We start from the raw sequence: 17,210 nt of genomic DNA on the forward strand, positions 1-17,210 counted from the left end.
TGAGCGACTGAACTGAACTGGACTAGTCATACTTCAGGTTTTTTTGCCTATTTAGTGGGATCTGTTCTCAAAGTGTGATCCCCAGCCAAGAGCAGTAGCAGCACCTGGGAACTTTTTTTTTTTTAAGATTTATTTATTTGGCTGTGTCAGGTCTTCCTTGTGTCATGTGGAATCTTTCCTTGTGGCCCACAGACTCTCTGGGGCTTCCCAGGTGGTGCTAGTGGTAAAGAACCTGCCTGCCAGTGCAGGAGACCTAAGTGACACAGGTTCAATCCCTAGGTTGAGAAGATCTGCTGGAGGAGAGCACAGCAACCCGCTCCAGTATTCTTGCCTGGAGAATCCCATGGACAGAGGAGCCTGGTGGGCTACAGTCCATAGGGTCGCACAGGCCTGGACACAACTAAGGCAACTGAGCAGGCATGCATGCACAGACTCTCTGGTTGTGGCACATGGGCTCTGGAGCCCTGGACTCAGTAGTTTTGGTGCTTGGACTGAGTTGCTCTGTGGCACGTGGGATCTTAGCTCCCTGACCAGGGTTCCATCTCTTGTCTCCTGCATTGCAAGGTGATTCTTAACCACTGGACTACCAGCTAAGTCCCACCTGGGAACTTTTTGTATTCCACTTTAGATTTACTACATCAGAAACTCTGAGGGTGGTGCCCCACCATCTGAGTTTAACAAGTCCTACAGGTAACCTTGATGCACACTGAAGTCTGAGAAGGCCTGGATGCAGCAAAGAGGAGCCAAAAATAAAATCACACTCATTTCAGTACCACTAAGAAGCCTCCCACCCTCCTTTCTTCCTCTCAAGAGTGAAAATGACTGAAAGAGACATGGTTACAGGAATAACCTTGAATATATTTTCCCTTTTTCTTTAAAAGCTAGTCATGTATAAAACCCGGCAATTACATAAAACACACCTTACAACAAACAGCCACAGAAGTGAGTGGAGATACCACATTCAATCATCTGTTTTCCCATTTAAAAAAAAATTATTTTATTGTTTACTTTTGGCTGTGCTGGGTCTTTGTTGTTGCAGGAGGGCTTTCTCCAGTTGCGGCGAGGTGGGGCTACTCTTTGTCTTGGTGCTCGGGGTTCTCACTGCAGGGGCTTCTCGTTGCGGAGCATGGGCTCTAGAGCACAGGCGCAGTAGTTGTGGCGCATGAGCTTAACTGTTCGGCAGTCTGTGAGATCTTCCTGGATCAAGGATGGAACCTGTGTCACCTGCACTCGCAGGCAGATTCCCATCCACTGTACCACCAGGGAAGCTTTGTTTTTCATTCTTTGAAAACACACTTTGTCTCTAATATGTGTCCAACCCTGTGCCAGATGCAGGGACGGGGCTGCATATATCTGTGATCTAAACAGAAAGTTCTTGCTGACATGAAGTTCTGGTTGAAGAGTAAGACACAAAACAAGCAAATGAAATACTTTCAGAGAGTTAGCACATGTTATGAAGAAAATAAAACACGGTGATGGGGTAGAGGAAGGTGAGGAAGTGCTTCCAAGTTCAGAAGGGTGAGAAAGAGCTGAGGGACTTCCCTGGTGGTCTAGCAGGTAAGAATTTGCATTGCAATGCAGGGGATACTGGTTTGATCCCTGGTTGGGGAACTAAGGTCCCACACGATCCGGAGCAACTAAAACTGAGCATGGCAACTACTAAGCCCGGAAGCTCCGGAGCTGGTATGCCACAACATAAGATCCCACAAGATGCAACTAAGATCCCGGGGAGCCATGACTAAGACCCAAGGCAGTCACACAAATACAGTAAATAAAAAAGAGATCTTGGGCAGAGAGTTTCAGAGAGAGGAATAAACGTATGCCAAAGTCTTAAGACCCAGATAAGTTTGGTGTTTCTGGAATAGAGAAAATGCTAGTGTGGCTAGAATGTTAATGAGAAGGATCCTGGTGTGTCTGTTGAATATTGCTTGTCTATAACAATAATAACTGTCTTTTATTCAACCAGAGTGACAATAAAAGATTTTAAATCCCTCCTCCCAAAACCCACTTATAACAGGGTACATAACAATATTCATTTATGGATTCATTTGAAAGTCGCCAGTTTTATTAGGGCTTTGTGATATCTGCAAGGCGAGTGTCTGTTCTGGCAGCTCTCCCCAGCTAGTCACTGTAAAGCAGGGGGCGCATCACCCTGTTCTGGTTCGCTCCCTTAAATTCTTCTGCCTGTGTTCTTGACTTATTTGCTTCCTGTCCATATCCCCTTCTAAGATGTAAGTTCCAAGATGGCAGGACCTCGTCCATATGCTCCATTGAGAGATGCTCTAGGGGCTCAGTAAACGTCTCTGCGACACAGGCCTGCTCCATCCTCGCTGTGGCAGTTGGAGGAGGGAGCCCAGGCCCAGAGTCCCAGGAGAAAGTGCCAGTGGAGATCCGGGGACTGCGGACTCCCCGGGGACAGCCCAGCGCACCGGACTATCCTCCAGGCCACGCCCCTCGGGCCCGCCTCGGTCGGCGCGGGTCCCTTTAAGGGCGGCGAAACCGCAGCCTCGCTCTGGGGCCGGAGCTTGCGCGCTCTTGCCCCCGCGCCTCGCGCCCCCGCCCATACCCCGCGCGCCCCCGGCGCCGCGCGCGCTCCGTGCGCTCCCCGCACCCCGCGTGCCCGGCGCCCGGCGCCCGGCCCCCAGGCCCGAAGTGTCTTCTCCCGCGGTCATGGCCCCGGTGCCCGCGGCGAGCGCCCGCCAAGGGCCATGATCCGGCTGCGCGGCTGGTGCGCGCGGAGGCCCCGCGGCGCGGCGGGTTCGGCAGGGCGGCGCTGGGCGTCGGGTGGGCCTGCTGGCCGCGCCCTGCGAGTGCTGGTGGACATGGACGGCGTGCTGGCCGACTTCGAGGGCGGCTTCCTCAGGAAGTTCCGCGCGCGCTTCCCCGACCAGCCCTTCATCGCGCTGGAGGACCGGCGCGGCTTCTGGGTGTCAGAGCAGTACGGCCGCCTGCAGCCCGGGCTGAGCGTGAGCATCCCCGCCCCAGGCGCGCGTGGCCCTGGCGCTCGCCTCCCGTAGCACCGAGTCCTGGGGGGCCACGCTGTTGGCTGTCATCGAGGGCTTCTCAGAATTCAGGAGTACATAAAGCGTAATATACCCAACTCTCCTTCTTCAACTGACTTTAATTTTGGGTGTACTTGGCCTCAAGTCACATTCCTGTTTCTTCCTCCTCATGGATTTGATGAGCATCTTTAGCTTCCATTCTTTTCGCCCTTTTACAGCAAAGCGTGGCTCCCAGTAGAATTAGGCCCAGAGAGGTTGTGAGCCTTTCTGGACATCACAGCACACAGGGAGTTAGTGTCACGGTGGGTTTGGATCTATTCCTTGCCTTATCCCCTGGCCCTGCTGCCTCCCCGGAGCACCTGGGCTCTGACAGAACCCCTCTTGCAGTGCTCTGCTCTATGAGTCCATGGTGTATGGAGAGGAGATACCAGGCTCACTCTCAGACAGATGGCTTGGCTTGTACATTTAAACTGCTTGGTGAAAGGAGCCAGATTTTGCCCTGGACCAACTTAGAGGCCCAATGTTTTCTACTTTCCCTCAGCAGGCCTTCTGAGGTGGCTGCCAGGGGAGCTGATATGATTTGAGAGCCTGTTCTGTAACCCAGCTAGTCTGCATCCCCTCCTCTTCGAGGCAGGCTTGATTTTCTCCCTTGTGAAAGGGGCAGCCAGGATCCAACAGTCCGTCTTCGTGCCAAGGTCATCCGGTTCTGTCCTCCCCTGTCCTCCTGTCCTGTTGGCACTTCCCCAACAAGTGCCAGTTCTGTGACTCACGAACGGCACCTTGACGGAATTCTGGTTTGTGGAGGGGCCAGTGTTCCAAAGGAAATCAAGTGCCCCTTCTCTTCATGAACACCAGGCGCTTCAGAAGGTGACCTTCCCCCAAGCCTGGGGTGCTGACTCCTCCCAGTCCTGATACCCAGTTAAAAACCATAAACCGGAGAAAACGCCCTAGTAACTTTGCAGGCTCTGACATCCTCCTCTACCCTGTGTGTGTTCATTCACAGAGGGCGCTCAGCAGTGCAGTCTCAGCACCTCTTTCCTCCCAGGACTGCATTACCGTGCGGAAGGGAAGCCCACCCCCAGCCCTCAGGCCAATGGCTCTTCCAGTTCCTTGCACCCATGTGCAGACTCTGGCTCTGAGGGTATGATTTGCTGGTTTCCAAGGCCTGGGAGCAGAGCTCCAAGGGCACCAAGGAGGGCTACTCCGAGAGCTTGCTGTGCATTTCAGCTCCTGGGAACCTTGCAGGCAACGGGGCTTTGCTAGAGGCACACGTGACCTTATCTCCAGCACCTCACACAGCAGGACCTCCCTGGGTCTCCCCTGGCACAACTGGTCCAGCGTCTGCCTGAAAAGCACCCAGTCAGGCACCCAGCTTACACACAGAGGCATCCATGGTTTACAAAATACGGGTCTGTCTGTATTTCCTTTTATCTTCACATGCCGAGGGGTAAGCAGGGCAGAGGAAGGCATAGCTCATTGTAACTGACTTAGAATCTTACACTGTTGGACAGTTGAACTGATCCCAGAGAGAGGAAATGCCTTGACCAGGGTTTCAGGGCAGGTTGGGGGTAGAGAGAGGAGCTGGGCATTGGTCAGAGGTAAAGTGGTTAGCCCCAGGTCACACCGCCAGGGCTAGCACTTCTGACTCCTCCTTGAGCATGCTTTCCACCACACTCACACCGCGTCCCTTTCAGTCAGGAGACCCAAGTTCAAGTTCTGAACTTGAAAAAAATTTTTAAGTGGCTTTGAAAAAAGCTTGTGAAGCCCAGCTGCCTCATTTGTATCCTGGGGATGGCAGTTCTTGCCCCTTGAGGGATGTGAGAGTCAGATATAGTGTGTGTTAGCAATAAGCACTGGTTTGTTTAAATCCATTGAGTTAACCTCCAACCTGTGTGACCTCCATGTGCTCACTGTGGGGGCAGCACTTGTTCTGGGATGGGGGTGGGGTGGGGTGGGGGGATGGGGCTTCTGACCTGAGGGGGGGATCTGTTTCTTGCTTCTCAGAGGCTGGGGTTTGTCACTTTCCCCTTGGCCTGGCCCTGGAAGGAAGTGGCACACTGCAGACTTGAATTTGGCCAGCAGCGTAAGGTGGGCACTTCTCGCCAGGTGGTTGGAAGCCACCATTTTGCTGTGTGACACTAAGTCGGTCTTGTCCCCATTCTGAGCCTTGGTTTTCTCACATGTGAAATGAGGGTCTGGATTTGGGACTTTTAAACTTTAAAACAGCAGAATACTTTAAAAAAAAAAAAAACTGTTATTGGCAACCCAACACATAGCACAGATGAGGAGCTGCTCTGGTGGTATTGAGCAGCCATGCCCACCTTCTGCCATGCCCCCATTCCATGGAGCTCTGAAGGGCCTGAGCTCCTCCAGCTATTGAATGTGAGCGAGGGCTTCAGCATCCAGGCAGAACTGGGCCCACCCTTGCAGCCTCCAGGGTGCTCTGGCCCTTAGAATCAGGCAAGGGCGTGGTTCCTGAAGGCCGGCCTTCCTGCCCTCTGACTCCCATGGGGCCTCTAGCAAAGCCAGCTTCTGAACCCTGTAGCTGGCCCCTGCCCGATCCTTGAGGAAGCTGGGCCCCTCCTGGAGCACACGCCCACTCTATCCACCTGCCTTCAGGAAGACTGTCCTTGGGTGTGGGAAGCAGGGTGCTGAGGACCCTGGGCATCACCTGCTTTTTTACCCACCCCTCTTCTCAGGAGAAGGCCATCAGCATCTGGGAATCTGAGAACTTCTTCTTTGACCTCGAACCTCTCCCAGGGGCTGTGGAAGCTGTGAAACAGATGGCCAACCTGGAGAGGTAAGTCTGTCCCAGCCCAGGGTCCATGCCCCTTCCCACGTGCCCTCTACCTGTCTTCCTCCTGCTTGCCCTGCACCCTGCATGGGCTGGCTTAGTCAGTCCTCCAGGGCCTCTCTGCAGACTAAGATGCTTCCATCTAGTAACTTGGGAGAGTGTGGAGTCTACTTTGATGCACTTCGCTGGGTGTCCTGGGTTCATTTATTCAGCAAATCCCTGAGAACCAACTGTTAGACTCGTTCCCCACTACCCTGGAGCTTACAGTCCAGCCGGGGAGCAGGCGGTGAGCAGAGCATCACTCGGGAAGACTGTGATAACACAGGGCTACGTGTGTGAAGGGATGTGATGGGGACCTGGGAGAGATGGGGAGGAGGTGGCAGCAGGAGGAGGGGGAGACATCCGCCTGACCCTGTGAGCTGAAGCCCCCCCCTGCACCCAGAACCAGTGCCCACCGCAATCCAGTAACACAGTGCTCCTCCTTTAAGAGCTTAAAATACAGTTGTCTTACTGAGATGTAATTCATGCAGCCCACACCCAGGTGGTTTTTAGCGGGGTCACAGAGGTGTCCACCCATTACCATGGTCAGCTTTACAGCCTATCCACTCCCCATCCCCCCCAGAGAAACCCTGGACCATCCACAGTCGCTGCCTGTTCCTGCCCTCCCCCCACCGCCCACGGCAACCACAGTAGGCCCCCTGTCCCTGGATTTGCCTCTTCTGGACGTTTCATATACATTTCTTATGGTGTCTGGGCTTCTGTGGCCGCTTCTTTCACTCAGCATGTTTCCAGGTTTTTCTGCGACCTGGGGTGAATCAGCATCTCATTTCACTGCCAAGTGACTGTCAGTGGTGTGGCCCCACCATGTTCTGTCTGTTCATTAACTGGTAGACCTTAGGGTGTTTCTTCTTTTTGAATATGAAGACTAACACTGCTGTGAACATTCACCTACAGGTCTTTGTAGTCGCTTGTCTTTGTTTCTCTTGGGTGTGTACCCAGGAGTGGAACTGCCAGGTCATGGGCTGAATCCAGACTGTTTCCAGCTGCACGTTTTACGTTCTCAGTAGTAACATCGGAGGGATCCAACTCCTCCTCTCAACCCTGGCTATAGTCTTTTATTTATTTATTTTTTAATATTTATTTTATTTGTTATTTATTTGGCTGCACCAGGTCTTAGTTGCAGCATGTGGGGATCTAGTTCCCTGACCAGGGATCGAACCTTAGGCCCCCTGCATTGGGAGGGTGGAGTCTTACCCACTGGACCACCAGGGAAGTCTCTTTTTTAAAAAATGTATTTATTTTATTTAGCTGTGGTCTTTTTTATTCCAGCTGTCCTAGTGGGTGTGATGTGGTGTCTCATTGTGGTTTTAATCTGCATTTCTCTGAAGACTAATGCTTTGCAGCTTCTTTTGGTATGCATATCAGCTGTCTGTCCTTTTAGGATAAATGTTTATTCAGATCCTTTGCTAACTTTTTTTCAATTGGGTTATTTGTCATTTTTGTTATTGTTAATTCTTAAGAGCTCTTTATATATTCTGCGTAACAAATCCCTTGTGAGATATATGACTTGCAGATACAGTTTCTTATTCTATGATTGTTGTTTTACTTTCTTGCTGGTGTCCTTTGGAACCGAAAGTTTTTATTTTGATGTAGTTAAATTTATCTGTTATTTTCTTTTGCTGTTTGTGTTTTTGTTGCCATCTCTAAGGATCCTTTGCCTAACCCAAGGTCACAAAGATTTGCTCCTGTGTTTTCTTCTAAGAGTTGTATAGGTTTAGCTCTTATGTTCAGTTTGTTTGATTCATTTTGAGTTAATTTTTTTCATGTGATGTAGGTCCTATTTCCTTCTTTTTTGTGTGGGAAATCCAGTTGTCCTAGAGCCATTTGTTGAAAAGACCCTTCTTTTCCTCCATGGGATGGTCTTGGATTCCTTGTCAAAAGTCAATTGCCCATAAATGTTAGGATTTCTTTCTAGGCTTGCATAACTTTTATTGGTCACAAATTTGCTTGAATTTAGTAGTCACAATGACAAATCAAATATTTGGTGTAATTTGGCCTTGGTTGTGCCATGTAACTGGCCTTCCCAGTTGGTGTTGGTGGTAAAGAACACACCTGCCAGTTCAGGAGACACAAGAGACGTGAGTTCAACACCTGGGTTGAGAAGATTCCCTGGAGGAGGGCACAGCATCCCACTCCAGTATTATTCCCTAGAGAATCCCAGGAAAGAGGAACCTGGCAGGCTACAGTCCATAGGGTCGCACAGAGTTGGACATGACTGAAGCGACTTAGCACGCATGCACATGCCATGTAACTGCCTTTGAACTTCATCAGCTTTCAAGGGTCTAACATGATAAATAGACATCAGAGAAGCACAAAACACTTGGAGTTTGAGTTGACTTGTAGGCTGGTTTGGTTGATAATTTATCATTAGACTTGAATCCAGGCCCTCTGAGCAGTATGTTCTATTCTAGTCTATGATTTGAACTTGATTTACACTGGAGTGGTGTGATACAACTTCTTCCACCTGTAGCAAAAGCCCAGAGGACAGAGAACGTGTAAAAAGCTTTTGCACCAAAGCCTTTTTTGTTTTTTTTCCCCAGCTGTTTTGGGTCTTGGTTGTATCGTGGGGAATCTCTGGTCGCAGTATGTGGACTCTATAGTTGTGGTGTGCAGACTTAGTTGCTCTGCAGCATGTGGGATCTTCGTTCCCCAACCAGGGATCAAACATGTGTCTCCTGCATTGCACGATGGATTCTTAAGCACTGGACCCCCAGGGGAGTCCCATATAAAGCTTTTAAAAGCTCTGTTCTTATCTGGACCACACTCACCAGCTGTAGTCTGGGGAGCTGGGTTGCATGGTGGTTAAGGCTCAGTGTGAACCAGAGTGAGCCCACTTCACCAGAATCAAACCCATAGCATGTTTCTAAACTCTCTGTGACTCGGTCTCTTCACCTGTAAAATGCGCACAGTATAAGCATTAGCTGCCACTGTTACTACTTGGCAGGATTCAATAGGTGAGCTTTGTCCTTTGGCCAAAGCAGCATGGGGAACGTCCATGAGAGGTTTCTTTCCATGGTGGGGTGGGTTCCCAGAACTTTTTAGTTTGCAGACGTGTTTGAAGATTCTTTAGGGGGTGGCAGAGGAGGCATGTGGGTTCTGGAGCTTTTTCTCAGCTGCTCTATTTTGCAGAAATTCCAGCCTGTGACATGCGTTGGCCCTTTACTTCCACTCTGGATCTTAGCTGGGTAGACAATTCTGGTGATCAGTCTGTCCCCAAAGTTTGCACGGAGAGAGGGGTCGAGTCATAACCAAGTGGATAGCCTTGTGTCTAATGCTTTGTGTTGGAAGTTGCCCGGGAGGGGCTTGTTCAGGTGCAGATGCTTCTCCAAGAAGGCAACATCTGACCCCAGACCTGCAGGGTCGGAGTGAATAGTGAAGTGCAGAGTGGGCAGGGGTACAGGCCCTGGGAGGGGAAGGGCTTTGCTGACTTGGTAACAAAGGAGACCAAGGTTTTAGCCAGTGTGGGGCAGGAAGGATGTAGGGCACGTGGTTGAAGAGAGAAGGGTGTCATCTCACTTAGGTTTTAAAACCACGGGCTCGGGCGCTGAGTTTGGCATTTCTCCAAAGAAGAGCTCCAGATGGTAACTAAGCATGTGAAGTTTGCCTTAGCATTATTCATCCTTAGGGAAACGAGTCACAGCCACAGCGGGAAGCCCAGGGAACGACTATGACAAGAAAGACAAGTGTAGCCAAGGATGGAGGGAGCTTGGAGTTCTTGTCGCCGGTGATGGGATCGAAACATGCAGCTGCTGCCTCAGCAGCCATGTGCCCGGGGTGTGGAGCCGGCTGTAACCCAGCAGTTGCACCGAGAGAAATGAAGGTTCAGATCCACCAGGCCCTGAGCACGGGCATCCTCAGCAGCTCAATGCCTGGGGAAGCAGCCACGCCCTCCATCCTGGCAGCATGTGCATCACCGCAACGTCACCGGGCGAGAAAGAGGCCTGAAGTTCCAGTGCCCTTGAAAACTCGACCCCAAAGGACAAGACCACGTGCTGTGGGGTTCCATTAACATGAAATGTCCAGAATAGGCAACTCCACAGAGACACAGCAGGAGAGACCCAGGGCCACAGTCTGACTGAGGCCTCTCGGGACCGCTTTGCAGAGAGAAGGAGCCAGGACCCAGTGTCCCACGGGTAAACCCCGAGGGGCTGGCACTGTTGGTGGGTGCTGGGTCTGGGGTTGTGGGAGACGCTGGCGCAGCACAGACCTCAGGGGTCCCTGAGGGCCCAGGAAGACCAGCCCTTGACTCAGACTCTGGCTTGCAGGTTTCTTGGCTCCGTGCTGAGCGGGGCCCTGACGTCCCTGATAACTGGTTCTGTCCCATAAAGCCTCCCTGTCTGGATGCTGCTCACCTTCCCCAGTAGTTCCTGCCACGTCTGGGGTGGTGGCTTCTCACCTCTGCGTGGCTGGCTGCATGGGGGCTGCCGTGTGGTTTGCAGGCCCCGGGCTGGTGTCCCACGTAGTGGCCGGGGCCGTGGTGGGGTGGGAGGCAGGTGTGGGCCCAGGCAGGGGGGCTGTGGGCACATAGTCTCACCTGCCCGCTCTCTCCCCAGCACTGACGTCTTCATTTGCACGAGCCCCATCAAGATGTACAAGTACTGTCCCTTTGAGAAGGTGAGACACCTGCCGTGGGGCCTCTGCTCACCTTGCCCGCATCCTGGGGAAGGGCTGGGACCCTCCCCTCCAGCCCGCCCTGGGCCTCCTCCCAAACATTAAAAAAAAGAAGGAAGGAAATTCTGTCAACTATAGATGTTTCTCTGACTTTCCTTGATTTTTCAAAATCTCTTTGATTAGCCATTACTTTAGCAATAAAAAAGTAAAAACATTTGTCATTCGGGAAACAGTTACCAGGCCTCTGCTACAACACTGGGCATCTGGGGCTTAAAAATGCCTCTGTCTGCTCTCGGGAGCTGAGGATAATGGGGCAGGAAGAGAGGTGTCCCAGGCTCTGTGGTCCAGCAGGGAGGAAGCCCAGAAGCCCAGGCCGGCTCCCTCGGAAAAGGAGGAACTGGGAGGACCAGTTGTGAGTGGTGGGACAGCTGAGCAAAGGCCAAGAGACCTGGGGGAGGGGCAGGGGCAGAAGCGGGAGGGGGAGGGAGAGGCTGAAAGGCAGGGCCTTTACAGAACCAGTGATTTGGGCTTCAAACAACAGGCACCCCAAGGCCTCTGAAGGGTTTTTAAGCAAAGCCAGGCCTGGAGTGTCCGAGTCCTGGATGGTCCAGATGTCTGCTTGTTCTCATAGACCCAGCTTGGCAAGGAAACAGCCTTGCAAAGCCGTTTTATGAACCTGACAGCACCCAGTTATTCTGGGATGTTCGTGTTACTTTGTGACTGTGAGGGGGCTTTAAGAGAAGTGGGCTACATGGTCATTTGTGTGGGGTCCCCCATCTGCTGGGGAAGGTCACTCGGAGCAGGGTGTTGGGGGACCCCGCAGACACGCCCATACCCCTGGCTCTGGCACTCCACACCCACTCCCACTGTGGGTCCAGTTCTCATGTGACCTCCAGACCAAAGCTTAGGTAGGGCTGGAAGGCAGGCCGGTCAGGGCTTCTGGAAGGGACGACGCACCTAAGGGTTGCATCCCGTTTCCTTGATCTGGAGCCTTGCAGGGTGCATGGGGGACCTGAGCTGGGTTGGGGTGTCTGGTCAGAGCTGTGGTACTGCCACTTCATAGCTGTGGCCTGGGATGGCCCTGTGGTCCCCTGCGCGTGGATAGTCTCCCTGGCAGTGCCCTGGCCTCATTGCCCCCCCACCTTGCCCCGCTCTCGTTCCAGTATGCCTGGGTAGAGAAGCACTTTGGCCCTGACTTCCTGGAGCAGATCGTGCTGACCAGAGACAAGACTGTGGTCTCCGCCGACCTCCTCATAGACGACCGGGTGGACATCACAGGCAAGTGGCCTGAAGTGCGGGAGGGGCGGGCTGTGGGGGGCCCCAACCCAAGTGCCCATCCCCCACCCCCATAGTCACCAGATCTGTGTGAGGCGTCTTGTCCAGCCTTGAATCTCGAGCTGAGCCTCCTCCCTTTCAGGGAGACAAGCTTCTTCCCCACGTGCACCCCGACTGGGAGTCAGGGAGAGCTGTCTGGCCCTGGGGTAACGCACTGGGCAGCCTTGATCAAGTCACTGTACACCTTAAAGCCTTGCCTTCCTGTCAAATAAGGGCCAAACTCTGGCTTCCAGACATTTCTTTTTAGCAACAGAATCCTTTCTTTTTTCCTCAGAAGTAATTTGGACTGAAACTAATGTGTAAACCAGAAAAGCAAAACCTAATTTCTGCAGTTGAAGGTGGTTTGGGAGCTGTATTTTTCCCTTTTGCTTGTGGGTGTCCCCCTTCCCCCAAAATAAACAAACCTTGAATTTGCTTATCAAGGTGAGGGGAAATGATTGGTTCACCAAACTGAAAAGCTGGGGTGGGAGGGCTTCAGTTCAGTTCAGTTCAGTCCAGTCCAGTCGCTCAGTCGTGTCCGACTCTTTGCAACCCCATGGACTGCAGCACACCAGGCTTCCCTGTCCATCACCAACTCCCAGAGCTTGCTCAAACTCGTGTCCATCAAGTCAGTGATGCCATCCAGCCACCTTATCCTCTATCATCCCCTTCTCCTCCTGCCCTCAATCTTTCCCAGCATCAGGGTCTTTTCCAATGAGTCAGTTCTTCATATCAGGTGACCAAAGTATTGGAGCTTCACTTTCAGCATCAGTCCTTCCAATAAACATTCAGGATGGATTTCGTTTAGGATTGACTGGTTGGATCTTCTTGCAGTCCAAGGAACTCTCAAGAGTCTTCTCCAACACCATAGTTCAAAAGCATCAATTCTTTGGTGCTCAGCTTTCTTTATGGTCCAACTCTCACATCCATACATGACTCCTGGAAAAACCATAGCTTTGACTAGACCAACCTTTGCTGGTTAAGTAATGTCTCTACTTTTTAATATGCTGTCTAGGTTTGTCATAGCTTTTCTTTCAAGGATCAAGCATCTTTTAATTTCATGGCTACAGCCACCATCTGCAGTGATTTTGGAACCAAGAAAATAGTCTGTCACTGTTTCCATTGCTTCTCCATCTATTTGCCATGAAGTGATCCATCCTAAAGGAGATCAATCCTGGGTGTTCATTGGAAGGACTGATGTTGAAGCTGAAACTCCAATACTTTGGCCACCTCATGCGAACAGTTGACTCATTGGAAAAGACCCTAATGCTGGGTAGGATTGAGGGCAGGAGGAGAAGGGGACGACAGAGGATGAGATGGTTGGATGGCTTCACTGATTCGATGGACATGGGTTTGGGTAGACTCCGGGAGTTGGTGATGGACAGAGAAGCCTGGTGTGCTGCGATTCATGGGGTCGCAAAGAGTCGGACATGACTGAGCGACTGAACTGAACTGAACTGATGGGACCAGATGCCATAATCTTAGTTCTCTGAATGTTGAGTTTTAAGCCAGCTTTTTCACTCTCCTCTTTCACTTTCATCAAGAGACTCTGATTCCTCTTCAATTTCTGCCATAAGGGTGGTGTCATCTGCGTATCTGACATTATTGATATTTCTCCCAGCAATCTTGATTCCAGCTTGTGCTTCATCTAGCCCATCGTTTCACATGATGTTCTCTGCATATAAGTTAAATAAGCAGGGTGACAGTATACAGCCTTGATGAACTCCTTTCTCAATTTGGAACCAGTGCATTGTTTCATGTCCAGTTCTAACTGTTGCTTCTTGACCTGTATATAGATTTCTCAGGAGGCAGGTAAGATGATCTGGTATTCCCATCTCTTGAAGAATTTTCCACAGTTTGTTGTGATCCACACAGTCAAATGCTTTAGCGTAGTCAGTGAAGAAAAAGTAGGTGTTTTTTCTGGAATTCTCTTTGCTTTTTCTGTGATCAAAGGGATGTTGGCAATTTGATCTCTGGTTCCCCTGCCTTTTCTAAATCCAGGTTGAACATCTGGAAGTTCTCCATTCACATACTGTTGAAGCCTGGCTTGGAGAATTTTGAACATTGCTTTGCTAACATGTGAGATGAGTGCAATTGTATGGTAGTTTGAGCATTCTTTGGCATTGCCCTTCTTTGGGATTGGAATGAAAACTGACTTTTTCCAGTCCTGTGGCCATTGCTGAGTTTTCTGAATTTGCTGGCATATTGAGTAAAGCACTTTCACAGCATCATCTTTTAGGATCTGAAATAGCCCAGCTGGAATTCCATCACCTCCACTAGCTTTGTTCATAGTGATGCTTCCTAAGTCCCTCTTGACTTCGCTCTCTAGGATGTCTGACTCTAGGTGAGTGATCACACCATTGTGGTTATCTGGGTCATTAAGATCTTTTTTGTATAGTTCTTCTGTGTATTCTTGCCACCTCTTCTTAGTATCTTCTGCTTCTATCCTTTATTGTGCCCATTTTTGCATGAAATATTCCCTTGGTATCTCCCATTTTCTTGAAGAGATCTCTAGTCTTTCCCATTCTATTGTTTTCCTCTATTTCTTGGCATTGATCACTTAGGAAGACTTTCTTATTTCTCCCTGCTATTCTTTGAAACTCTGCATTCAGATGGATATATCTTTCCTTTTCTCTTTTATCTTTTGCTTCTCTTCTTTTCTCAGCTATTTGTAAGGACTTCTCAGACAACCATTTTGCCTTTTTACATTTCTTCTTCTTGGGAATGCTTCAGGCATGGCTGAATCTAGGAGCTCAAACAACATCCATCAGATTTTGTTCCTTTATCTCCTGGTTCTGCCTGCATGCTCTGGCAGTTGCTCCCCTGCTGGTGGTTGTCAGCAGTTTCGGGGTTAAAATCCTATTCTCTTGGGCACCTCAGTGGGAAAATTTGAAATATTCCTTCCCTGATGACTTTTGGAACTGGCTGGGGAAACATCCCCATCTCTACCGCCATCAGCATCCAGAAAATGGAATCCACACGAGGGACTTGAAGCTTGAGGGACTTGCCGGGCCCACGGTCAACAGCTGGTGAAAAAGCTGGCCTGGGCATGGGGGCAGGATGGCCGGGCACGGGGATAGGTCAGGCGAGCATCCCGAGGGTCAGCCTCCAACGAGCACCTGTGATGGGGTCCAGGGCTGCAAGGGAGTCCTCATCCAGTGGGCTGGTATAACCCCCCCCATGGAGCTCCTGCCATGGGCCTGAGGTGCTGCTCTCTCCCCCAGGGGCCGAGCCGAACCCCAGCTGGGAGCACGTCCTGTTCACAGCCTGTCACAACCGCCACACACAGCTGCAGCCCCCCAGCCGCAGGCTGCACTCGTGGGCAGATGACTGGAGGGCAATTCTGGATAGCAAGCGGCCCCACTGACCTGGGCTGAGCCCCGGCCCTGTACATGCCTGGCCGGGCCCTCCATGGACCTCAGTGCAGGGCGGGCCCAGGGGCCTGGACAGGACCCAGGCGCCCAGGCCGACCTCAGGCCTCTGGTCTGGGAGGAGCTGGGGCATTGTTCGGTGGGGCAGTCCTCCCCTCCCTCAGGGAAGCCCCCTCCCTGCTGGCAGCTACCTGGTCTGAGGACAATGCAGGAGCAGATGGTCGAGCAGCCCCTCTGAACCTCAGCCCCTGCTGCCTGCCTGACACCCAGTGGCGTCTCCTTCAGGGACCCACCTGGATCCAGCAACGTGGTGCGAGTTCCAGGTCATGCTGGCTCCGTGCAGGGGGCCTCACAGCCTGGCCTCTGACCAGCTGGAGGGCTCTGCCCCCACTCCAACCTGGGGGTTCACAGGCTTGGGTGTTCGCTGGAGGCGTGAACAATAAATGCTGTTCTTAGTCCCCACCCCAAGGTCCTCTGCGTCTGGTCCCTTGGTGTCCAGCTGAGAGGTGAGAGGCGGGTGGGAGGCACAGCTTGGCAGGTTTGTCTCGCCATGGGCTGCATGGGGTCGGGGATGACAGGCCCTGACCTGGTGGAGGTGGCCATGATGTGTCCGAATGGGAAGCATCCCCCTAAGCAGCCACCCTTGCCTGCGCTTTCTCATCCGCTCCTGCTGTCTTCCCCACAGCTGCCCTCCAGGAACTCCCTGCTTGCCCCTTGGGCTCCGGGCCTAGATTAGCCAGGAGGAAAGATAGGAAAGCGGCAGGTGGGTCCCTACCAGGAGGGTACTGGGGCCCCATCACGTGATCTCAAAATGCCTCAGCTCCATGGAGAGTGAAGACTGACCCCTTGAAAACATTGTAGATATTCTGGGCTCAAGATGTAGAGCCACTGGGAGAAGCAGAAGCTCCAGGTTTGGGCAGAAAGATTCAGGGTGTTTCTCCACTTTCTGGGTGAGTTTCCCCAGTTTGGGCCCACCCCAGTGTCACCGCATCCTGCACACTGACGTGCCCTTTATGTGGCCTCATAACCCCTCCCGCTGCTTGCAAGCACTTTACATGGGGTTGCAGGGCATAGGAGGCATACCAGAGGTCAACAGGGGATGAAATGGTTGGATGGCATCACCGACTCAATGGACATGAGTTTGGGCAAACTCTAGGAGATAGAGAGGGACAGGGAAGCCTGGCGTGCTGCAGTCCATGAGGTCATGAGGAGTCGGACATGACTGAGTAACTGAACAACAACAGATAGTGAAAAATGAACATGAACCCACATGGCCGAGTTTTAGTGTGTTTATACCTTTGGTCCTGCCCACAACCAGCCCAGGAGTCCAGGGCTCAGAGAGGTTCCAGGTGAGCCCAGGCCACCCAGCGAGCAGGGTTGGGGCGAGATCAGCCCCCCAGAGGCCGCAGGGAGGAGGCCATGGAAGGGGCCGGGAAGTGGGAGCAAGGAGGGTAGGGCCTGGTTTGCCACCAACTTGCTGGGACCTGGGCCAAACCACATGTCTCTGAGCCTCTTCCAGGGTTGGTCAGCCCCCGTGAGAAAGGATTGCAGAAAACAGGGACATTTATTCCACAACGTTGCTGCTTGGTGGAGGAAATGGGCTTGCTTATTGACTCGAGGTGGGGGGAGGTGCGGTGACCAGAGCCCCAGTGGCTAGAGCCCTTGTGGCCAGAGCCCTGGCATCCAGAACAGTGGACTTGGAAGGCTTTGACAGGAACCCGGGGCGCTGGTCCTGACTTAGCCACCTGGTGGTAGCACAACCTATTGAAATGGATGCAAGTGTGTGTGTGTGTGTGCGTGTGCGCGTGGTGATGGGGTGTCAGTGATTACTGGGGGCACAGGCAGCCTCAGGGAAGGAAGAGAAGAAAGGTCTCCTAAGCCCACTTCTGGGCTCCTGGAGCAGCGGCTCCCACCCGTCCGCCTTGGACAAGCTTGTACCCTGGGTGTCCACTGAGCTGAGGACAGTGTCCAGCCTGTCTGGCCAGCAGGAAACCTATCTCAGATACAAGCCTCAAACACCCATCATGCTCACGACCTCCGAGTGGCTGAGACATCACC

The 17,210-nt window shown here is 52.1% G+C and overlaps 1 protein-coding gene across 6 annotated transcripts in view; it reads left to right on the forward strand.

Moving 5' to 3' along the window:
* The window catches only part of NT5M (5',3'-nucleotidase, mitochondrial), a 33,972-nt gene that overhangs the window by 1,736 nt on the left and 15,026 nt on the right, over positions 1 to 17,210 (forward strand). For 2 of the 6 annotated variants that reach the window (XR_014080426.1, XM_081583462.1), the window contains exons 1-4: positions 2,570 to 2,966; positions 5,702 to 5,802; positions 10,410 to 10,470; positions 11,631 to 11,745. Coding sequence is in view for 5 of the 6 variants with exons in the window: in XM_081583462.1 (XP_081439588.1) it covers positions 2,709 to 2,966; positions 5,702 to 5,802; positions 10,410 to 10,470; positions 11,631 to 11,745 (535 nt within the window). In the remaining variant the exon portion in view is untranslated. Of the gene's footprint in view, positions 1 to 2,569; positions 2,967 to 4,005; positions 4,144 to 5,006; positions 5,091 to 5,701; positions 5,803 to 10,409; positions 10,471 to 11,630; positions 11,760 to 14,986; positions 15,615 to 17,210 lie in introns of those variants that run through there. The other 4 variants (XM_081583463.1, XM_081583459.1, XM_081583461.1 and 1 more) reach the window with 4 other exon arrangements.

The sequence above is a fragment of the Giraffa tippelskirchi genome, chromosome 3 (genome assembly GCF_054371585.1).
Source record: "Giraffa tippelskirchi isolate mGirTip1 chromosome 3, T2T-mGirTip1v1.2.pri, whole genome shotgun sequence".
NCBI classification, from domain to species: domain Eukaryota; kingdom Metazoa; phylum Chordata; class Mammalia; order Artiodactyla; family Giraffidae; genus Giraffa; species Giraffa tippelskirchi.